Source organism: Dermochelys coriacea, chromosome 1 (assembly GCF_009764565.3).
Source record: "Dermochelys coriacea isolate rDerCor1 chromosome 1, rDerCor1.pri.v4, whole genome shotgun sequence".
Taxonomy (NCBI): Eukaryota; Metazoa; Chordata; order Testudines; family Dermochelyidae; genus Dermochelys; species Dermochelys coriacea.
In genome coordinates, this window is record NC_050068.2 from 15,248,935 (window position 1) to 15,272,936 (window position 24,002).

At 46.0% G+C, this 24,002-nt stretch overlaps 1 protein-coding gene across 3 annotated transcripts in view; it reads right to left on the minus strand.

The window, feature by feature from the left end:
• Nucleotides 1-3,233: 3,233 nt before the first annotated feature.
• KCTD14 (potassium channel tetramerization domain containing 14) overlaps nucleotides 3,234-24,002 on the minus strand; it is a 29,337-nt gene continuing 8,568 nt past the window's right edge. For all 3 annotated transcript variants that reach the window (XM_038386716.2, XM_043504082.1, XM_038386718.2), the window contains exons 2-3: nucleotides 9,301-9,648; nucleotides 3,234-6,238 (exon numbers count right to left, since the gene is read on the minus strand). In XM_038386716.2, the coding sequence (XP_038242644.1) occupies nucleotides 5,567-6,238; nucleotides 9,301-9,360 (732 nt within the window). In that variant the 5' untranslated portion in view covers nucleotides 9,361-9,648 and the 3' untranslated portion in view covers nucleotides 3,234-5,566. The remainder of the gene's footprint in view (nucleotides 6,239-9,300; nucleotides 9,649-24,002) is intronic.

The following is a 24,002-nucleotide window of genomic DNA, read 5'->3' on the forward strand; positions in this document are numbered from 1 at the left end:
GCCCTCTCCCGCCTGCCACGGCAGCCCCCGAGCTGGGGCTGGGAAGGAGGGCCATCTCTTCCCGGCAGCCACAGCTCTGGAGCTGGGGAAAGTCATCTCTTTCTCTGGCCACCACAGCCCTGCACGTCCCAAATTCCCCCCAGCCCATCTCACCCCACTGCCCCCTCCCACCTACTCCCTATTCCCCCCAAAGCCACCATCTTACCTGACCTGTGTGTCTTTTTCAGGGTCCAAGCACCTAATTAGCGGAACCCCGCCTGCATGGCTCCACTAATTAGGTGGGTGACCCTTCATTCTTTCATGTGCAGCCTCCCAGGTGCGCACCTTAGAGGGAACTATCCACGGACCACCTGAATGGAGCTCACAGACCACTGCTGGTGGTCCACGGACCACAGTTTCAGAACCTCTGTTCTAGACTAGTCGGTGCATCAGTTTTGATAAGTGGCTTCTGTGGACCCCAGTAGTGCAGATCAGGATCTCATGCCAGATTCTCAGCTGGGGCAAATCAAAAAAATGTAGGATTGGGTGAGGGATAGCTCAATGGTTTGAGCATTGGCATGTTAAACCCAGGATTGTGAGTTCAATTCTTGAGGGGGCCATTTAGGGATCTGGGGCAAAAATAAGGGACAGTACTTGATCCTGCTGTAAAGGCAGGGGACTGGACTCAATGACCTTCAAGATCCCTTCCAGCTCTATGAGATAAAAAAAAAAAATCCAGCTCCACATTTCTAATTTTCTGAAAGATTTTTTTTTAATTCATTGGGTCTTTTGTTACCAAACAAATAGATTTCTATATCTACCCCTTTTAATGTACTGGGTGCTGTGTATGTGTCAGTAACAAATTTATTCCCCTGATGATCCAAGAGGGGCCCGAATTGTTATTTCCTTCCAGACATTTCCTCAGGCTGTTGCCTGAGTGGCGTGACCACATAAAGCACTGTCCCCAACCTTTTGAGGGCCAGGAGTGGGGCTGTGACTCTGGGGGGTGGGGCAGGGACAGGGGTAAGAGGGCTGAGGCTGGGGCTGCAGTTGGCGGTGGATCTGGGGCCAGGGAAGGAGCCGTGGCCAGGGACCAAGGCTGGGAGGGGAGCGGGGCCAGGAGCAGAGCCGCAGCAGGGCCACGTTCAGGCCATGTGCAGAGCCGTGCTGAGCCTGGGGACAGGGTCAGGTGTGGGGTTTGGAGCCAGGGCTGCGACTGGGAATGGGGCTGGAACAGAGCTGGGGGCTGGGTGGCACTCCTCCGCACCCCGTGTGGGCACTATCCCAGCTTCCACACCACCCCCAAGTGTTCCTCTGCTGCCCCCCCCCAGGGGGTTACACCCCACAGTTTGGGACCTCTGACATAGAGTCATAGATTCCAAGGCCAGAAAGGACCATTGTGATCATCTAATCTGACCTCCTGTGTAACACAGGGTATAGGACTTCCCACAAATAATTCCTGTTTGAATTGTGCAGATCTTTTAGAAAAACATCCAATTGTGATTTAAACTTTGCCAATGCTGGAGGATCCACCACAACCTTTGATAAATTATTCCAATTGCTGATTATGCTTACTATTAAAAATGACCGGTTTCAGAGGGGTAGCCGTGTAAGTCAGTATCAGCAAAAACAACAAGGTGCCACAAGGACTCCTAGTTGTTTTTACTATTAAAAATGTAAGCCTTATTTCCAGTCTGAATTTCTCTGTGGGAAGAGTATTTCAGTTCAATTTAGTGATACAGAAGGGAAATTAATTCCTGTTATTGTTCTCAATAACATGTTTTCATTAGTACCTGCACATGTTCCCTGAGAGTAGCCAGAAGGTGCAGATAAAAATGTTAAAATATATAAAAAACTGCTTTGTTTCATGCCAAGACTGGTTTTACTGATTTCTTTAAACAATATGCCTTTCAAATTCTAGGATACCAGTCTATGAAATTTGTTATTATACTGTGGCAGGAGAACTATCTTTAATTGTGTTTCATAAATATTTGATGTAGGTTAGGTAAATAAGGGTGAAACATATTTGCTTGAGTTGTCCTGGTCTTGCCCATCTGCGAAGGTTCAGGCAGCAGTTAGACATACTTAACTGTCTGGAGTTTACCCTTTTTTTCCCCAAATGGAAAGATTTGAAGTGATATAAAAGTGACCCAAACTTTCCAGAAAAATTCTATCCTGGTCTGAGATGTAGCATGCAAAATTTCATGTGGATGCATTTGGTTTTGCTGAAGTCAGGAGGGGGTGGAAAAAGCTTCCCATTTAAGTTTGATATCTTTAACTGTAGCCTTTTGTGAATACAAGAACTAAAAAGGGACCCAGACTTCAAGTCCCTTGCCTCCCAAAGAAATAGGGGTCAGACATTAGTTCTGGATCTGAGTATGGATTCTGAACCCATTTCTTCCACAAAGTTTGGAGGTGTTCAGTTCTGAGAGGTTGATTCAGGCTCATCTCTCTATCTTTATTTGAAGAGATTAGATTCCTATACACTAGTCATTCCTGTGTGAACCCACTGAAGTCAGTAGAGTTGCACCAGCGATATGTGAATTTGGCCCAATAATGTCTAGAAATAATTTTTTCCCCCAAAAAGCAGTTTTAATTCTGTGTTTGGGATGTGTTTTCCACCAACCTGAGCTCTGTTTTAAGTTTGTAATCAGACCCCAAACTGGGTATGTTTCATGTGCTTTTGGGTTTGGTTTGCAAACATTTTACTTAGCACTGAGCTAGAACCAGAATCAGAGAAGGGTTGAGTGCCCTCAACTCCCATTGACAACAGTGGGAATTGAAGGAGGATGGTACATCTCAGGATCAGGTTCTTTGACCATTGAAGTCAAGGGAGGCTGTTATTTCAATGGGCATTGGAACAGGCCTCGGGTACGGAACTCCCCGAGAACTAAATGCACAAGGCAGATCATAGTGGATAAGGGCAGAAATTTTCAAAAGTGACCAGTGATAGTGGGTGCTCAGCACTTTCTGAGAATCAGGCCCCTTTAAGTGATTTTGGGCACACAAAATCGTTAGTCACTTTTAAAAATCTTGCCCAAGCCTTGAAAATTTTAGGAGGCTGAAGCTTCTCACACTTACACCAGTTTTACACTGTGTAACTGCACTAACTTCAGTGAAGTCAGTCCTGATTTACACCACTGGAAGAGCAATAACCAGGATGTAGGCCTTTTATACTACATTTCATGAAGATAGATTCTAACCCAGTAGTGTATAAGGAAAGCTTTGTGGATTTTTAAGGGGATAATAAAAAAGGTAGATTTATACTATGCAAAGAGGCTTTTAAAAGTGTATTTAATTAGTATCCCAAAACACATATTGTCCTTTATAGGAGGCAACCCCCATATTTCAAGAGCAAAAGTAAACATAACCATGATCTAGAATAACCAATATGATTTTCAGATATTCCTGGGGTAGTAAATAATTAAAAATCATCAGCTGTCTTGAGTATAAAAATAAATTAAAAATAAATTTGTGAATATTAAGGTTTTAAAAAACAATAGAGGACCCAATCCAGCACCCCCTACTCAGGCAAAATTTTACAGAAGTCGAAGGGAGTTTTGCTTTAGTAGCGACTGTAGGAACTGGACTGTAGTTTGTACTACTGGAAGTACCTTATGAGACTCTTCCATCTAATAATCATCGTAGGGTTTCATTGTGTCTCCTGATGCACATATTCATTGGTAGCACTCAAAGATATGTAACTGATGGCACAAAAAATAGCTAAACACTGCTACATTAACAAGTAGAACACATTCAACTTAAACTGGAAAAACCTTTGGGGCAGACACCATCTTTTTGGTCTGTGTTTGTACAACACCTAGCTCAATGGGGACCTGGTTCATGACTGGGGCTCCTAGTGCTACCACAATACAAATAATCAATGATAATAATATTTGCTAGAGAATGGGTTGTCAACCTGGGCATTGACATCCTTTTTCTTTACAGCTAGAAGAGAGGTAGGGGTCCTGAAACCTTAACTGTTTTAACACAAGGTCCTGGTATGGACCAGGTTAAGAACCTCTGTCCTAGAGCATTGGTTTTCTCAGCAGAGGGCCAAATTTTGCCTTGGCAAGAGCGAGCACAGCTCCCAGTGGGTTCAGTGGCAGCTCATGTATAGAGGGCGTCAGGGCACTGCCCCACCCCCACCAAAGGCTTCAGGGCGCTCTGCAGTCATTGCAGCCTGTGGCTTGGGCAGTGAATTCAGCACCACAAACCCCACTCAAAATCCTCACTGCTTGCTTCCTCTCAGATCTTGACTGCACAGTCTGTAGGAGAGGAGAAGCGGCAGGAGAAATTGACAAGGAGCTGTGGGAGGCCCCAGGGAATCAAGAAGAAAGACAAGAGGCTCAGGAGAAGATCCACTCTGCTGAGTGGGTAAATCTTGTCAGTCACTCCAGGCCTAGGAGGTGAAGAAGCCTCTGGGGCTTAGGACTAATGGGGAAGTGTGGCTGGGGGAGTAAGGAGGAATTCAGGTGAAGGGAGGGGGAAAGGAGGGAGACTTCAGAGGCCAGGGCTAAGCAAGGTGGGAATGATGGGGAGGAGAAGAGCAGCCAGAGTTCTGGGACTAAGTCAGGGGAGGGGGCCATTGTGGTGTGGGGGAGCCCTGGGGGTTTCTGCTATGCCCCACTTGCCCCAAAGTTCACCAGCAGTCCCTGAGTTGCATGTGCTTATATAATGCCTTCAACTGAAGCCATATAATTGAACATACGCAGATGTAGCTGAGAGACAGTGAGTATGTCTGCCGTGGCAGCTGGGGCTGTGTGATTCCCTCCTCAAGAAGTCATACCTGTGTGAATTCCCACAGAGCTAGTCCACTAAAAATAGAATGTAGCCATGGCAGGGCAAGCTGCAGGATGGGTTAGCCACCCTGACTACGTTTCTAGGGCCTCATAGGGGCATGTCCTCATGGCAGTTAGCCCCTCCTGCCACTCTCACTACATTGTACTTGAGCATGCTAGTTCAATCAGAGCTATTCCTCTCTCAATGACACTTCCAGACCTGATTTGCTGCTTTACAAAGATGATTTCCCCCCAGTACTGCAAACATGACCTGGGATCTGGAAGCCAAGCAAAGTTCATTTTGCCTATTATCGTATATGTGTAGCAACAGTAAAAATTCTGTACCAGACCCTCCAATGTGGCTACTTTGCACTGCACTGACAGCTGTTTCTGGCTGTAAATCTGGTTAACTCAGTCCCAGGACGATTGCCCCAGAGCTGGTGTAGAGGCTACACTACCCGCAGCTCTGTCTGCTTGCACAGAATGAGGTCAGAGTAAAGAGGATGACACCCTCTACTGCTCTGGTCCCCTGAATGTGGTTTCAGCCCCTTGGGGCTGTTAGCAATCAGTTTAAGGCTGCTCTGACTTACACTGGAAGACCAGGCCTATACACGATAGACTCAGTTTTGGAATAGCATGGGGGCAGGGAGGATTTACATTCTCGTTGCACACACATCTCAACTTGTGAGGTGTGCAGTTTGGCCAGATCCCAGAATCTGATCTCTGAGAGATTTTCTGTATTAAAACAACAGAAGTCTATTTATTTTAATAGCCATTTAAAAATCACTGCTAACCCTTCCCTTTTGCTACCACCAGATGAACAGAAATTTGTAGAAGAAGACGTAGGATTTGATCCGGAAGCCTTTCTCCGTGACGTGGGGCTGGAAGGAAATCTTGTATCCTTTGGCTTCAATGTCCATTTTAATGCAATCCAACAGGTCAGAAATGCTCGGCGTTGCCTTCCAGGGGCCAAACTTCACCACCGATTTCTTATCCATGTCCAAGCTGTTCAGGGCATCGTGACACTTGGCTGCATCCTCCTCGGTCCTGACCACACACACTGTGACGCTGGACTGGCGGGAGGCTACCGCCTCCGCCCTGGCAATGCGAATCATCAGCTCTATGTTCTCGCTGTAGTTGGGCACGTGGGCCAGAAACTGCTTCCTTGCCACCACTTCCCCAAAAATCTGAGGGGAGTCCTCCAGCTGCTTGACCAGAGGCTCAATGTCATAGAACAATGCCTCTTTATATACATCCTGGATGCACTGGGTGGGCACCTGGTTACTGCGGAGGTATTCCAGGATGTACTTAAAATAGGTGCCTGGCCTGTCAATGAAGAACCTTCCCTCTGAGTCAGTCCTGAGCTTGGGCTGGCCAGTAAACATCTCTGCCAGCTTGGAGCCAGGGTGTTTCTTCAGGGTGCTTAGCGTTGTTGTGTACACCTCCCCGCCAATGTTTAACTCCACGATTGGTGACAGCTGCAATCACAATGGGAAAATATCACACCCATTACATGTTAGAGCAGCGGGGAATTGGAATTAACTGGCTAGTGTGTCACTGCCCCCAAGTGAATGGGCTCAGAACTGCTCACCTCTGTATCTGAGTTCATATCCTGCTAATAGCTAACCAAGAATCTATCTAAGATACTTATATGATTCCCATTGCCATCATATCTAAGCACCTCACATTCTGTAATGGATTTCTCCACACAACACCCCTGTGAGGTAGGGAAGTGCCATTATTCTCATTTTAGAGTTAGGAAGCTGAGGCACAGAGAGACTAAGTGACTTGGCCAAGGTCACACCCAGGGACTTGAACTTGTATTTCAGGTGAGTACCCTAACTGCTGGACCATTCTGTCTCTTTGCATTTCCCATTAGCTCACGTGATAAAGGCCTATGCCTTGGGAACAGAAAGTGCTGAGGTCGTTCCCTGCTATTGTGAAGTTTCATTGAGGTGATAGCAACAAGCATGAGGACAACCAAGGATTTGTTACAGTATTAATAATTAAAGTTTTATTTTCCTCTCCCCTTGATTTAGGTTTTCCCTTAAGAGTTAGGACAAGAGCTGTGTGAAATTTTAGTAACAAAACCGAAAATTAGTTTTACCTATTTTGGGGCATTGTTATAAATCCAAAAACTGGACCGATTAGCTGATCATGCACCACTGAAATGCAGCCATTTCTGGGGTGGAAGATAACAGCTGTTTATCAAGGCAGGCTAAAACTTTCCCATAGTGTTTAGGCCATGAAGTGAAGAAGAATATGCCAACCTAACACTACAAGGGAAGGTTTCAGAGTAGCAGCTGTGTTAGTCTGTATTCGCAAAAAGAAAAGGAGTACTTGTGGCACCTTAGAGACTAACAAATTTATTTGAGCATAAGCTTTCGTGAGCTACAGCTCACTTCATCGGATGCATTCGGTGGAAACAAGAGAACTTATTCAAATTTTAATTTCTGCAGGCCATAATGTCATCACTTCTGTGAAAAATGCCATGGGATCCTTGAATGCCCAGAGAGGTCACAATCTTAGGCCTGGTCTACACTGGCAAAAACATCCTGAGCGCAGCAAATTTCAGCGCTGTAAAGCACCAGTGAAGACAGTGCATCAGTGCTGGGAGCCGTGCCCCGTGGGGAGGTGGTTTTTTTAGAGCACTGGGAGAGCTCTCTCCCAGTGCTGCGCCGTGACCACACACGCCATGTTAAAGTGCTGCCGTGGCAGTGCTTTAGCATTGCCAGTGTAGACTAGTTACTTCTGATGGCTCCTCCAGTGCTGAGTGATGAAAAGGTGACACCTCACCCCTTTCTGCAGAGCCACTTTATTTAGTGCTCAGTGTAGCATAGCTTGGGGGGGGGGGATGATTTTCTTGTTTATTTAAAAGTCAGGAACAAAGCAGGTTTGTGTTCTGTAACACAATTACTCCTGGGATGCAAGTCATGTGCACTATACTGCTACGACCACACTTAGCTGCTGGGAAAGCATCAGGCACAAAACTGACTTCCTGTAGTAGCTCATCTGCTCTTTTTCATGCACATAGGGCTTGATCATGGAAGGATCAACTCCGTCAGAACTAATTGCAAGCTTAAAGTGCTTTGCTAGGTCAGGGCCCTAGGGTCAGGATTGAGCCTGTAGCCAGAAAATGTAGGGGGAACATGAAGGTTACATATAAGTTTAGGTCCAAGGAACAGTGAAATAAAAAGGGCCTGATTCTCCATTGCCCTGCACCTTGCACAGTCATTTACACCTGTCACGTGGGTGTAAAATAATTCCCAATGTGTATAACACCAGTGTACACCCACTTTGCTTTGGTGTAAATGACTGTGCCAGGTGCAGGAAAAGGAGACCAAGACCCAACAATACTTATATAGTGGAACCTCACTTAATGTTTTTACACTAGCCCACAAACCCAATAAATCCCACCTGAAAACTAGCAATTTCACCCTACTTCCCAGCAAAGATCAAACAGCAGGGCTGGGAAGCGAGGTCTTATACTGCTGAGCCTTCGCTCCTTTTACAGAAACTTTTACAAAGGGTTGTCGTCAAAGACTAACAGCAAACTACTCCGTCAAAGGAAATGAACACGTTTTACGACTCACTAATTAGTAACCCTTGGTAATGTGGTCTAGTGGCGAGAGTCTTTGGACTCAGGAGACCTAAGTTGTAGTCCTGCTTCTGCCACTGGCCTGCTGGCTGGCCTTGGACAAGTCACGTCCCAGCTCCGTGCCTCAGTTTCCTAATCTATAAAATGGGGATTGTGATACTGACTTCCTTTGTAAAGCACTTGGAAATCTCCTGATGACAAGCGTTATATACCAGCTGGGTATTATTATTGGTGACTCTCACTAAGGGTAAGTCTACACTTAAAATGCTCTAGCTATGCCACTGTAGCACTTCAGTGAAGAGGCTACCTACGCTGTGTGCGTAGGTACTCTGCCTCCCCAAGAGGCGAATTCTCCTGCTGACTTAGCGCTGTCCACACCAGGGGTTAGGTTGATTTAACTGTGTCACTCAGGGATGTGGATTTTTCATACCCTGAGCAACGTAGGTATATCAAACTAATTTCCTAGTGTAGACCTGACCTACGTGTCCTTAACATTAGCGTGAATTAGCAAACCTGCTATCCTAGTCTGGTGTCAATGTTCTGCAAATCTAAAATGCTAGGATAACTTCATTGCAATTGTCAACTATATAACACCCCATTGAGCAAGAAAAGTTTGGGTTTTGTTTTTTTAATTTTCCAACAAATACAAGTTAAACCCTTCAGTTCAGGAGCAGAAATCACTGCCGAGTGCAGGCTGTGTCATTGCCAGAACTCTTGTGTCTAAGCTGGAGGCACCATTATGCTCAGAATGGACAATGTGATCAAACTGGAACTAAAGGCTTTTCATACAGTCACCTCTGGGTGCTGGCTGAACCCAGAGTCTCAGAAATGGCAAGCAGGCTAAAAGCAGCATAATATCCAGAATGGGGCAAAGGAGGATGCTATTCCCACCCCCAAACTGCTGAGACCCCCACCAGGCAGAAGATTGCCAAGCCTCCTCACCGTTTGTAGACTGCTCGTGACTTGTTTCCCCAGGGATCGATGCTCAGATGAAATGCTCATTTCCCCCAGGCCTGCAGGACAAAGGAAGGGAGCAGGAGGCTCAGAGGTACAAGAGGAACTTGCTGCTTGGCGCTCAGATCAGGGCTTCTCTCTGAGTCTCCCGGCCTCCGTCAAGGGGTACAGGATAGCTCCAGGCTCCCTTCTCTAATTCTCCCTCAGCTTCTGTGCAGTGGCTCAGGTCTGTTCTCGGCTCCTGTATGTGACTCCCAGCTGCTGTCCTAAGGCAGCAAGTTTGCTCAGGTGCTGCTGTGCCACAGCTTACAGGTATGACAGAGCGGAGGGCTGAGCCTGTAAGCGGAAGTGTGTATTCATCAGTCCTCTGGCAAGTAGCGCACAACACCTTGTGAGGGGCAGGGTGGACCTGGGCTGAGTGCCCAGTGCATCCGCCTGTGATACCAGTGCAGTGACTAAACCCCAGACAATCCCTCCCAATGCACAGAGCCTGTCCGGGAGCACTGCCATGTGTGACAACTGTCTGGCTGAACTGGTTACACCCTGCCTTCGGCCTCCTCGCTCTGTTTAAAGACACAGTACGTGGGTTAGTCTGAACCTTACAGCCCATAGTTCACATGCGCTCTGGCCAACATGTCAAGACTCGGATGCCCATATGTGCCTGTGTTTTCTGGGGTGCTCAGATATTCATTAATTGGTGCAGATAAAATAAGACCAGAGCCGAAGCTCCACTCAACCCTGAACCTTTTTTGGTAGTTCACAAATGTTTGGTTAACATCCTCGCCTCATCCCATTTTTCATACACCTGGATTCACCTAAAAAGAAAAGGAGTACTTGTGGCACCTTAGAGACTAACAAATTTATTAGAGCATAAGCTTTCGTGAGCTACAGCTCACTTCATCGGATGCATTTGGTGGAAAAAACAGAGGAGAGATTTATATACACACACACAGAGAACATGAAACAATGGGTTTATCATACACACTGTAAGGAGAGTGATCACTTAAGATAAGCCATCACCAACGGGGGGGGGGGGGGGGGGGGGGGGGGGGGGGGGAAACCTTCCATGGTGACAAGCAGGTAGGCTAATTCCAGCAGTTAACAAGAATATCAGAGGAACAGTGGGGGTGGGGTGGGGGGGAGAAATACCATGGGGAAATAGTTTTATTTTGTGTAATGACTCATCCATTCCCAGTTTCTATTCAAGCCTAAGTTAATTGTATCCAGTTTGCAAATTAATTCCAATTCAGCAGTCTCTCGTTGGAGTCTGTTTTTGAAGCTTTTTTGTTGAAGTATAGCCACTCTTAGGTCTGTGATCGAGTGACCAGAGAGATTGAAGTGTTCTCCAACTGGTTTTTGAATGTTATAATTCTTGACGTCTGATTTGTGTCCATTCATTCTTTTACGTAGAGACTGTCCAGTTTGGCCTGGGATCAAAGGTGGAAAGTACCAGAAATTCTTTGGTTGTGGTATTGCCAGCTTAGCTGGAGTTAGGCAGCATTAGAAAACTCGTGGGGGGAGGGGAGGGGATCTATGCTAATGAGATTTCCAGCCAGATTTTTAAACCACAGAGATTCAAATAAGAGTGAATATAAACAGGAACTCTAAAGGAGATAGGGTGACCAGATGTCCTGCTATTATTGGGACTGTCCTACTATTAGGGACTTTGTCTTATATATGCAACTATTCGCCCTCTATCCTACGGGAAAAAAAAGTATCCCAATTTTTCCCACTTGCTATCTGGTCACCCTAAAAGGAGGGAGAGTGCTGAATCCAAGACCTGACCCAAAAACATGGCTGAAATTCAGATCCATAGCAGAATCTTGCAGTACAGCCTCATCTCTGCTCCAGATTTTTTGAGGTTCACCTGTTACATCAGAGGCCAGTATATCCTCTCCCTAGTCTGTCTGTCTTTCTCTCTTTGCACCTCATTCCCACAGCTGGACTGTATCAGTTTGCAAATGTTCATGCCAACTCTTTTTTGGTTTTGCTTTTGCTTTGTGTGGGTTTGCATCCCTCTCCCTCGGCAAGAACCAGGCTTTAAGGTTTGATCCAGAAAGAAGCTTGCAGCACAAAGTGAAAGAGATTTGAATTTGGCTCGTGTCACTAGTTTTTGAAATTAAACCCATCATCAGCCAAGGCTTGATCAAAGCTAGGCCAAGGTTCCACTGAATGATTTATGCACCTGAATGAACCTTTCAGTGAACTTGGCCCAAGTCTTGACTTTATGATGGAACCCAGACCAGACAAGTGTGACATGCTGTTAGGTTATGTTCAGAGCTTCCTGCACAGCTGTAACCATTTCTCCCCAGAGATCCTCACTAATAATCCATGTCTGAGTTACTATGCATTCTTTTTAGTGCAGTGCTTGGATTTTCTCTTTGCCAGGCCTAAAGAGTTAACAGAGCTGAGTGCAGTGAAACCTGAGATGTCCTTGGAGGTAGGAGGTTGTGTGAGCCTCTTAACACATAAACAATTAAGACTCACTGGAAAACAGTGAGAGTTGGCAGGTCTGAATTTTCTAGGTCACTGATTTTTGCAAATCCCATTCTTACATGGGGACAGCTCACTTATGCCTTTCAAACATCCTGGATTTAATTCACTTGTAAACCTGAAGCTGCTGACTGATATAAATTCAAAGTTCGTTCTGTACAGTGAGTTTTTGTTACTGGAGTCACCAGCCTCTGTTCCAGCAGCTGCAGAATTGGATGGATGGAACCTCACTTCTCTACCCTTGCAAACTTTTAACTAGAGCAGTGGTTCTCAACCAGAAGTCCGGGAGCCCCGGGCGGGCCTCGAGCAGATTTCAGGGGGTCAATCAAAATAAACCAAAGAGGGGCCAGTGTTAGACTCACTGGGGCCCAGGGCAGAAAGCCAAAGCTCGAGTCCCACCACTGGGGGCTGAAATCGAAACCCAAGCAGCTTAGCTTCGTGGGGCCCCCTGTGGCATGGGGCCTTGGGCAACTGCACTGCTTGCTACCCCATAACACTGGCCCTGGCTTTTAATCTACTGGATATGCAGAAAATGTTGTGGCACAGGTGGGGCATGAAATTTTTATAGCATGTTGGGGGCCCTCAGAAAAAAAAGGTTGAAAACCCTTGAACTAGACCATGGCAAATAAAGAGGGGAGAGGTTAGCTTTGTTAAAGCTCAACAGTAGGATTTTCCAAAACCAAAATCAGGGGTGCTTATGGCCTGCCTCAGGATCTGAACACAGGCCCTTCAACAACACCGCACAGATCTCCCCCACTTAAGCAAAGGTGGTAGCAGTAGTAGGCTATTTTCCTCTGGTGGACCAGCCTCTTGAAGGGGTTACAGTTCCTGGACCTCAGTCTCCATTCTCTTACCCCTGCTTTATGCTGGGGTCACTTACACCAGCATGTGACCCTGAAGAATCAAGGCCAGTGTTTGTGAAGCATTTTGAGTTGTCTGACTGAAAGGTGCCACGTCTGTGAGACGTAGGATCGTTGTTGCTCTGCTGCTGAGCTTGCAGAACCCTGCTGACAGCATGGCTAGTTTTAAGACACTGTTTCATGGTCCTAGTATATGAGCTTCTCCCAGTTGTATTTTTTTTGTTATGGGTTTTTGATTTCCAACTGCCAAATCACTCCTGTTTGAAATGGGTTTAAGAACCCCTTCCCCGCAGCCTTTCTCCCCAGGGGGCACGTCACTGCAGAGTTGTGGGCATTGTACACCTGCCTCTGAAGCTGCTAGAACTGGCCCCGGTAGAGACAGTGGGTCCACTGGTCTGGCCTGTTTGGCTGTAGCCCTCCACCCTGTGGGGCTGCAATTTACTCCTGCAAGAAGCTTTGAACTGTCAGTGTCTGACTCCAGAACAAAGTCCTCTGCACTACCACTACATGGAAACAGTTGCTCTTGCAGCCTGGTGCGCTTCTCTTTTCCTCCCTGTCAAAGGGAGGCTACTGGGGAAGGTGTGGGGAGAGCAAACAATGACCTGGAAAAGCACAGTCAATGATTTGGGAGGGATGAGAGAGGCAGAGCTGAGAGAGGGCTCTCATCCCCCCAAAACACTGACTGTGCTCTTCCATAGCTCCCCACAGCCTGCTGGTTTGCGTCTCACTCTCCCTTGGGAAAGGGAAAAAAGGCAGAGAGCTTGAAAGGTTCCATAGTCTAGAGTGATAAGGTTCGTGGGTTTCCCACCATCAGCATCTTCATTGTTGCTGCTGTTCTATGTGCTGCAGGAAAAGCCGTGGCGACCATTGTTAGGGCAGTTAGTTAGGCTCCTCCTTTAAGGGAAGGATAGCCTAGAAGCCTAGAATTTACTTTGTATTGGACTGCAATGTCAGCCTAGATCTCTGTGTTGGGCTGTGCCTTGGCAAGAAATACTCGGAAAATCATTGAAAGCTGCTCCTGCACTTCCCTAAGTGCCCTGTCCACCAGCCTGAAGGATAGGAGAGTTCTTAGAACTGTTAACTGAGCAGGCCCAACCTAGGAGGACCATAAAGGTCACAGCCCAAGTCTCAAGAATGATAAATGATCCGGAGAAAGGGATAAACAGTGAGGTGGCAAAGTTTGCAGATGATACTAAACTGCTCAAGATAGTTAAGACCAAAACAGACTGTGAAGAACTTCAAAAAGATCTTACAAAACTAACAGATTGGGCAACAAAATGGCAAATGAAATTTAATGTGGATAAATGTAAAGTAATGCACTTTGGAAAAAATAACCCCAACTATACATATAATATGATGGGGGCTAATTTAGCTATAACTGATCAGAAAAGAGATCTTGGAGTCATCGTGGATAGTTCTCTGAAGACGTCCATGCAGTGTGCAACGGCAGTCAAAAAAAGCAAATGGGATGTTAGGAATCATTAAAAAAGGGATAGCGAACAAGATGGAGAATATCTTATTGCCCTTATATAAATCCGTGGTACACCCACATCTTGAATACTGCGTACAGATGTGGTCCCCTCATCTCAAAAAAGATATACCAGCATTAGAAAAGGTTCAGAAAAGGCCAACTAAAATGATTAGGGGTTTGGAACGGGTCCCGTATGAGATTAAAGAGGCTAGGACTTTTCAGCTTGGAAAATAGGAGACTAAAGGGGGATATGATAGAGGTCTATAAAATCATGACTGGTGTGGAGAAAGTGAATAAGGAAAAGTTATTTACTTGTTCCCATAATATACGAACTAGAGGACACCAAATGAAATTAATGGGGAGCAGGTTTAAAACAAATAAAAGGAAGTTCTTTTTCACTCAGCGCACAGTCAACCTGTGGAACTCCTTGCCTGAGGAGGTTGTGAAGGCTAGGACTATAACAGGGTTTAAAAATGGATAAATTCATGGAGGTTAAGACCATTAATTGCTATTAGCCAGGATGGGTAAGGAATGGTGTCCCTAGCCTCTGTTTGTCAGAGGGTGGAGATGGATGGCAGGAGAGAGATCACTAGATCGTTACCTGTTAGATTCACTTCCTCTGGGGCACCTGGTATTGGCCACTGTCAGTAGACAGGATACTGGGCTGGATGGACCTTTGGTCTGACCCAGTATGGCCATTCTTATGTTCTTATGGGAACCTGAGGATGTGGCCAGCTGTTGATGGGTAAAACTGAGTGATGCTTGATAGAATATTGCTTTTGCCTTCCCCCTCCCACAAACTTAGCCCCCTTTATGCCAGTGTTTGTGTCCTGGCTGGTTCCTTGTCTCTGCACAGAACCGTGAGTATTGTGTGCTAGAACTGTTCTCGGCAGCCAGGTGAGGCCCATTGTGTACATGTCCTCAGGAGACTTGCTGGTGCCCTGCTGACACCACTAGTCGATTAAGCCAATTCCAGTTGCTTTTAAACAGATTACGCCACAAACGAGATCAACTCTATCTTGACTTAGGAACTCAGCCCCTGCCCCTCCCCCGGACATTCAGCCAGCTTTTTGTAGGGGAGCAAGAGTTACACAGCACTGCCTTTGTTTCTATGACCGTTGTGTATGTAAAAAACCCACGTCATCAACTATCTTGGAAAAGAGGTTAGTGTGTAACCAGATGGGGAGTAGCCAAAGACTTATGAGGGAACTTTGCTGCTCAGAAGGGTCACAGAGCAGTGAGGTGGAGAAGGGCTGAAACTCTAGGTTGTGCACCACTTTCCCCATAGCTCCTTGGAATCCATGGTGCTTGGAATCATCTGCTCCATGGAGCTGTAAACCCCTCCCCTCATGGACTTTTTACTAGTAGCTTTTCTCTTTTCCATGGCAGAGGAATAGTACTTTGATTGCAAGTTCTTTGGGGTAGGGAATGTCTTTTTGTTCTGTGTTGTACAGTACCTAGCACAAAGGGGGTTCATTTTATGACTGAGGCTCTTAGGCACTACTGCAATACTAGAGTAATATGGCCTATTGGACAGAGCACTAGATTGATACTCAGGAGAGCTGGGTTGCGTTCCTGCCTCTGGTGTGCTGAGTGACCTTCGGCCTGGATTTCCCCACTCATAAAACAGGGATAATGATATTCACCGCCTTTGTAAATTGCTTTCAGATCTTCTGATGAAAAGAGATGGGATCCTGGTGCCTATCCAATGATAAATAACTTGGCAATGCCTTTTATTGTGAATAAATAGGTGGTTTTTATATTGTATAAATATGTACTTAAAGCTCCAAGCTATTATTGTGGGTCTGCTAGGAAAATAACATCAGCTGTAAAAGTTTTTTCTTTTAAAGCAGATGTATTTTTCCAATAGATTAGATCTGCCTCTTCTGTTCCGGATTTTAACATAAATAATACAGTACAGTAGATGAGTATTTTATAGCTCTTTCTAAAACTAAAATAAGACCTGGTAAAAATTAAATACTTACAGAAAGCTGATGCTGTGATGTAAAGTGAAATAAGAAAATTAAAGTATAGGAGAGTGGGTAAACTAGAACTTGGGGGAATTCCTGTCTCTCTCTCTGTACCTACCTGTTGTCTCTTATCTTGTACTTAGATTGTCAGCTCTTTGGGGTCAGGGGACTGGCTTTTTGCCCTGTGTGTATAGTGCCTAGCACAATGGAATCCTGATCCATGGCTGAGGCTCTCAGGCCCTACTGCAATACAAATAATAATAATAATAATATATAAGACAGCAAAGGAAAACTTGTAGACACTGAATATCAGGAAACATCTTCTACCAGGGAGATCTGTTCGGCTGTACACTCCCATGAAAAGCCCGGGAGGAGCCCTGTTGTTTGGGTTGTTTTAAGTCGGATTGGACAATAAAATGGACTCTAGGGGAAAAGCAAGGGGACTAGATTACAAGTCTAACATCCATAATTCTATGGAGGTTATACCTGTTTTTGACTCCTGCTGCTTTGTCTTTTATTTTGACAGGGTGTTCACTAAGACCCCAATTCAGCAGAGCTCCCCAGCTAAACCCAATTTGGATCACAACCTCCCACTTCCTTGGGCCATTTCTAACTTCTTTGAGGCCCCAGCATGTAAATTCAGGGTCAGATTTAAGTCCAGTGGGTCAGAGCGGTGCATACGGCCCCTCCTTGTATCTGCAGGGGTAGCTGTGCTGGAGTTGGGGTTCACTCTGGGGATGGCAGTTTTACATGCCAGCTGGGACTCTGCCATCAAGACTGTCTGGGAGATCCACTGAGTCTGCTTATCTCTGACTGGGCTGCCATCTCTTGGAGTTTTCCTAAGGACTGCAGGATGGAGCCTTGTCAGGAGGGCACAGTAGAATCTTATTAGTCTCACTGATGCCTGGAAGATAGCTAATGTAACGCCAATATTTAAGATGGGCTCTAGAGGTGATCCTGGCAATTACAGACCGGTAAGTCTAACGTCAGTACCAGGCAAATTAGTTGAAACAATAGTAAAGAATAAAATTGTCAGACACAAAGAAGAACATAAATTGTTGGGCAAAAGTCAACATGGTTTCTGTAAAGGGACATCATGTCTTACTAATCTATAAGAGTTCTTTGAGGGGGTCAACAAACATGGACAAAGGGGATCCAGTGGACATAGTGTACTTAGATTTCCAGAAAGCCTTTGACAAGGTCCCTGACCAAAGGCTCTTACGTAAATTAAGTCATGGGATAAGAAGGAAGATGCTTTCATGGATTGAGATCTGGTTAAAAGACAGGGAACAAAGGGTAGGACTAAATGGTAAATTTTCAGAACAAAGAGACGTAACTAGTGGTGGTCCCCAAGGGTCAGTCCTAGGACCAATCCTATTCAATCTCTTCATAAATGATCTGGAGAAAGGGGTAAACAGTGAGGTGGAAAAGTTTGCAGATGATACTAAACTGCTCAAGACAGTTAAGACCAAAGCAGACTGTAAAGAACTTCAAAAAGATCTCACAAAACTTAGTGATTGGGCAACAAAATGGCAAATGAAATTTAATATGGATAAATGTAAAGTAATGCACATTGGAAAAAATAACCCAAACTATACATACAATATGATGGGAGCTAATTTAGCTATAACTAATCAGGAGAAAGATCTTGGAGTTATCGTAGATAGTTCTCTGAAGACATCCATGCAGAGTGCAGCAGCAGTCAAAAAGCAAACAGGATGTTAGGAATCATTAAAAAAGGGATAGCGAACAAGACGGAGAATATCTAATTGTCCTTATATAAATCCATTGTACACCCACATCTTGAATACTGCATACAGATGTGGTCCCCTCATCTCAAAAAAGATATACTGGCACTAGAAAAGGTTCAGAAAAGGCCAACTAAAATTATTAGGGGTTTGGAACGGGTCCCATATGAGGAGAGATTAAAGAGGCTAGGACTTTTCAGCTTGAAAAATAGGAGACTAAGGGGGGATATGATAGAGGTATATAAAATCATGAGTGGTGTAGAGAAAGTGAATAAGGAAAAGTTATTTACTTGTTCCCATAATATAAGAACTAGGGGCCACCAAATGAAATTAATGGGGAGCAGGTTTAAAACAAATAAAAGGAAGTTCTTCACTCAGCGCACAGTCAACCTGTGGAACTTCTTGCCTGAGGAGGTTGTGAAGGGTTGGAGGGTGGAGATGGATGGCAGGAGAGAGATCACTAGATCATTACCTGTTAGGTTCACTCCCTCTGGGGCACCTGGCATTGGCCGCTGTAGGTAGACAGGATACTGAGCTGGATGGACCTTTGGTCTGACCCAGTATGGCCATTCTTATGTTCTTAATGCCTGGGAGACCTAGTCCAATTTACTGACATCTTCAAATTTCCAGGTCAGCAACTGCAATACATTGACCCCACTGCAGTTAATTGTCTCTTCAATTAACGGTCATGCCCTGAGCCATCATCAGTCACCACTGGTAGCTCCTAATCACTCCTGCGAGGTGCTGGCCACACTCAACTCCCACAGACTGCAGCAGTGAGTGAAGGATGCTGGATCAGCACCTTGCATGGTCTGATCCTCAGTGAAACACTCCTAAATTAAACAGAAGCTATCTCAGCCATTCCTTACCCATCCTGGCTAATAGCAGGCTTAATGCACTTAATGGAGGTTAAGTCCATTAATGGTTATCTCAGCCTGCACAAACATTGCTGTGGGTCCCACCCTTTGCTTCCCAGCCATTTATCAGCTCAACACTGTAGGTACACAAACCCCATTTGAGGAATGCCAATCCACCTCAAGCAGATTCTGTGACGGATGCCCTGGAATGTATGGACTCCACTCCCACAATGGAAATTGCTTATCAGCATCTCCTTGCCAGAGATCACTGCTTGGTGACCCTAATACAAAGTGCATTATGGTTTCTGACCACCCTTTCGGAGCTGGCTCACCCAGCACCTCTCTTAGCACTTCCAAAATTGTGCAGGCTGAGATGACTCCAAGATCTCTTTCCTGATCAGTTATAGCTAAATTAGCCCCCATTATATTATATGTATAGTTGGGGTTATTTTTTCCAAAGTGCATTACTTTACATTTATCCACATTAAATTTCATTTGCCATTTTGTTGCCCAATCTGTTAGTTTTGTAAGATCTTTTTGAAGTTCTTCACAGTCTGTTTTGGTCTTAATTCCAAAATTCTCACCCTTGCCCTGAAGCCCATGAGAGGGGAAGAGAGCATACAAAACTAACAACTCCTGAGATCAATTATAAACAGCCCCGCTGAGCTATCAGGATGCTCCTGTGCCTGAGAAAACCAGATGAGTTTATTATTGCCTCCAAGTCCTTTCCTGTACCTGCTTCTCCACATGCCTCCCTCACTTGTGTCATAGTTTGTAGTAGTGGTGCAGAGCCCATATCTTTACAACAGATGTGGGGCATTTAGTGTGTATTATCGGGGGTATGCTTTCCTCTGGATTATCTGCTAGGATCTGATGGGATCCCTGACTAGACAGACCAACAGTCTGTTCTGGTCTTGCATTTTCTAGTCTCCTTTGTTTCAACTTTTCCTTCCTTCCCACGCTCTTTCCATTAGTCTGACGTACATCATTTTCTAGCAGCTATAGCTGTGTGGGTGTCATTATTTATAACTCCCCCTAGCACAGCAGCCCTGTTAACTGTGTTGACATGAGCCAACTCAGCTGCTGAAAGAGATCTGTCTCCTTGCCAGCCTCTTTAGGAAAAGCAGGAGTATTCTAACACCCGGGGCTGCCTCCAATTCCATGTCAGAATCACGTTAATGCTGCCAATCTGGACAGGACTGGAGAAACCCACAGCATAGGGAATAATGTGTGCCTCAAAATGGTTCAGTCCAAACAGGTTCAGCCTGCAGCACAATCCCTGACTCCCTCCAGACCCAATGCAGGCCACTTTGCGTTGGCTGGGGTCCATTTTGGAGGAGGGTACTGGAGACTGGGTGGGCCAGAGGATGGCCTGGGAGGAAGGGCCCCATCCAGCCCCATGGCAATGAGGTGGAAAAGATAATACAGCCCTTCCTGGAGTTCGGGGCGGCTATTGCAGACCCTTGTAGAGCTCCAGTGGAACTGTGCCTCTGTGGAGCTAGGGGTTAGAGCTAGCATATAGGCTAGGGCCTTCTCACTGATAGTCCTGGGGTCCTCTGTGGAGCGGAGCAGCGCAGGCTGGACCAGCCCCCGCTGTGCTCTCTCACTGATTTATGCAGAAAAATACCCAGAAGGATGAAGCAGCTACCAAACCCCACCCAGTTTATTGTTCACTGCTCACCCTGTGTGGGGCTCATTGCTGTATTAAGGCTTTACACACCTCACTCCCATTAGCGCTTAGTCCACAGCAGCAAAGACATTCCCTGTCTGTGCCCATCATGGGGGAGAATGTCTTTATGTAACCCTTCCTTGGCCCTGGGCATCTTACATTGCCCTCTAACCAGCGGAATAATCCCATGCCGGAATATAGAGTGTTAACACATTCCCGTGTTAATCCTGTTCCCTTCAGAACTAAATCTTTAAAGGAGCCAGCTATCCCACATACCTGGCACAGGCTCTGCTGAAGGGATTGAGCAACCCAGATCCGCCTGGGGATAGGTTAACTGCTGAGGCAGCTGGAAGACAGTTAGTTAAGCAAGGAGCACGTGAACCTGATAAAAGGCACAAGAGAGCTTAGGTGGAAGCTCCTGAGGAGAAAGGGGAGCTCCCAGGAGCCTGAACTAGGAAGAAGGGATGCCCCTAAGGCAGGGAGATAGGAGCACCACTTCCGCCTGGCTCAAGGGCAGAGAGAGAAGGGATTGCAGAGCTCTCCAGGCAGGGAGGCTGGGGAAGAGAGCCTGAGCAAGCAGGGGAAACACTACAGAGCTGCCCAGCCCACAGGGAAGCGTGTGGCCTTACAACTGTTGCTGTCACGCAGGGACTTCTGGTTTGGAACGCAAGTTTTATCTGTGCTCTGGCTTAAAAGGGGCTCCTTTCAGAAGGCTTTATTAAAGGGACATCTGTGTAGAGTATTTGACTTCTTGATTAGGCTGTTAAAGGGACCTCATTGTTACCTCATTGACACAGCACCCGAGCTTTGGCTTCTATTGCAAAGCTGTCCTGTTTCCCTTACCATGCCTGCTCTAGACATTAACAGTTGATTTAAAAACTACAGCTGCTCTATGAGTCTTAATGAGCTGCAGAGCAGGCAGCTGAGAGCCAGTTGCTGAGAGCAGGGCTACACTTAAAATGCTGCATCGCTACAGCTGTAGCGCTGTAATAAAGATGCTCCTACACCGGCAGGACAGAACTCTGCCATTGGCACTGTTAATCTACCTCCGTGAGAGGCAGTAGCTATGTTGAGGGGAGAAGCTCTCTTGCCAACGTAACGCTGTCTACACGTGGGGGTAAGGTCAGTGTAACTATGTTGCTCAAAGATGTGGATTTTTCACACCACTACAGACTTAACAATGGGATAACTATCACTTGGGGGAGGCAGACCTGAAAGGCACTGAGGCCCAGATTCCTCCATTGAATTCTGTAGGAGTTAGATGCCAAAACACCTTGGTCCGAGTGCCTCCTTGTGGGTAGTCTACACCCTGCAGGCTTGAGCCATTAGTGCCTCAAACTGAAAAGTCACGTTGTTTAGTATTTTGCACCTTTCATGGGAGGATCTCAAATCGCTTGAGTATTAGTTATCACCCCACTTTTTCCACCGAAGAACAAATGGAGACACAAAACATCAAGGGGCTTGGCGGTGGCCACACAGCACAGGAGTGGCAGAATCAAGAATTGTGCCTCAAAGTCCCGACCCCCGCCTTAAGTGTTGCCAACCCCAAATATTCAACAGCTGTGAGTCAGGCCCCCCACATTATGAGATTTTAAAATAAATACATGGGTGTGTGTGTGGTATTTGCCTTCTGCTTTTTGAGTTATTAGGGAGCACTTGGGTCCTTGTTTTGAGGACTAAATATTTATTTTTTAAATGAACGATGAGATTGTTCACCTAATTGTTCACCTAGCGGATCTTAAACATAAAAAAGAAGCTTACAAGAAGTGGAAGCTTGGACATATGACCAGGGAAGAGTATAAAAATATTGCTCGGGCATGTAGGAAAGATATCAGGAGGGCCAAATCGCACCTGGAGCTGCAGCTAGCAAGAGATGTCAAGAGTAACAAGAAGGGTTTCTTCAGGTATGTTGGCAACAAGAAGAAAGCCAAGGAAAGTGTGGGCCCCTTACTGAATGAGGGAGGCAAGCTAGTGACAGAGGATGTGGAAAAAGCTAATGTACTCAATGCTTTTTTTGCCTCTGTTTTCACTAACAAGGTCAGCTCCCAGACTGCTGTGCTGGGCAACACAAAATGGGGAAGAGATGGCCAGCCCTCTGTAGAGATAGAGGTGGTTAGGGACTATTTAGAAAAGCTGGACGTGCACAAGTCCATGGGGCCGGACGAATTGCATCCGAGAGTGCTGAGGGAATTGGCGGCTGTGATTGCAGAGCCCTTGGCCATTATCTTTGAAAACTCGTGGCGAACGGGGGAAGTCCCGGATGACTGGAAAAAGGCTAATGTAGTGCCCATCTTTAAAAAAGGGAAGAAGGAGGATCCTGGGAACTACAGGCCGGTCAGCCTAACCTCAGTCCCTGGAAAAATCATGGAGCAGGTCCTCAAAGAATCAATCCTGAAGCACTTAGAGGAGAGGAAAGTGATCAGGAACAGTCAGCATGGATTCACCAAGGGAAGGTCATGCCTGACTAATCTAATCGCCTTTTATGATGAGATTACTGGTTCTGTGGATGAAGGGAAAGCAGTGGATGTATTGTTTCTTGACTTTAGCAAAGCTTTTGACACGGTCTCCCACAGCATTCTTGTCAGCAAGTTAAGGAAGTATGGGCTGGATGAATGCACTATAAGGTGGGTAGAAAGCTGGCTAGATTGTCGGGCTCAACGGGTAGTGATCAATGGCTCCATGTCTAGTTGGCAGCCGGTGTCAAGTGGAGTGCCCCAGGGGTCGGTCCTGGGGCCCGTTTTGTTCAATATCTTCATAAATGATCTGGAGGATGGTGTGGATTGCACTCTCAGCAAATTTGCGGATGATACTAAACTGGGAGGAGTGGTAGATACGCTGGAGGGGAGGGATAGGATACAGAAGGACCTAGACAAATTGGAGGATTGGGCCAAAAGAAATCTAATGAGGTTCAATAAGGATAAATGCAGGGTCCTGCACTTAGGATGGAAGAATCCAATGCACCGCTACAGACTAGGGACCGAATGGCTCGGCAGCAGTTCTGCGGAAAAGGACCTAGGGGTGACAGTGGACGAGAAGCTGGATATGAGTCAGCAGTGTGCCCTTGTTGCCAAGAAGGCCAATGGCATTTTGGGTTGTATAAGTAGGGGCATAGCGAGCAGATCGAGGGACGTGATCGTTCCCCTCTATTCGACACTGGTGAGGCCTCATCTGGAGTACTGTGTCCAGTTTTGGGCCCCACACTACAGGAAGGATGTGGATAAATTGGAAAGAGTACAGCGAAGGGCAACGAAAATGATTAGGGGTCTAGAGCACATGACTTATGAGGAGAGGCTGAGGGAGCTGGGATTGTTTAGTCTGCAGAAGAGAAGAATGAGGGGGGATTTGATAGCTGCTTTCAACTACCTGAAAGGGGGTTTCAAAGAGGATGGCTCTAGACTGTTCTCAATGGTAGCAGATGACAGAACGAGGAGTAATGGTCTCAAGTTGCAATGGGGGAGGTTTAGATTGGATATTAGGAAAAACTTTTTCACTAAGAGGGTGGTGAAACACTGGAATGCGTTACCTAGGGAGGTGGTAGAATCTCCTTCCTTAGAGGTTTTTAAGGTCAGGCTTGACAAAGCCCTAGCTGGGATGATTTAACTGGGACTTGGTCCTGCTTTGA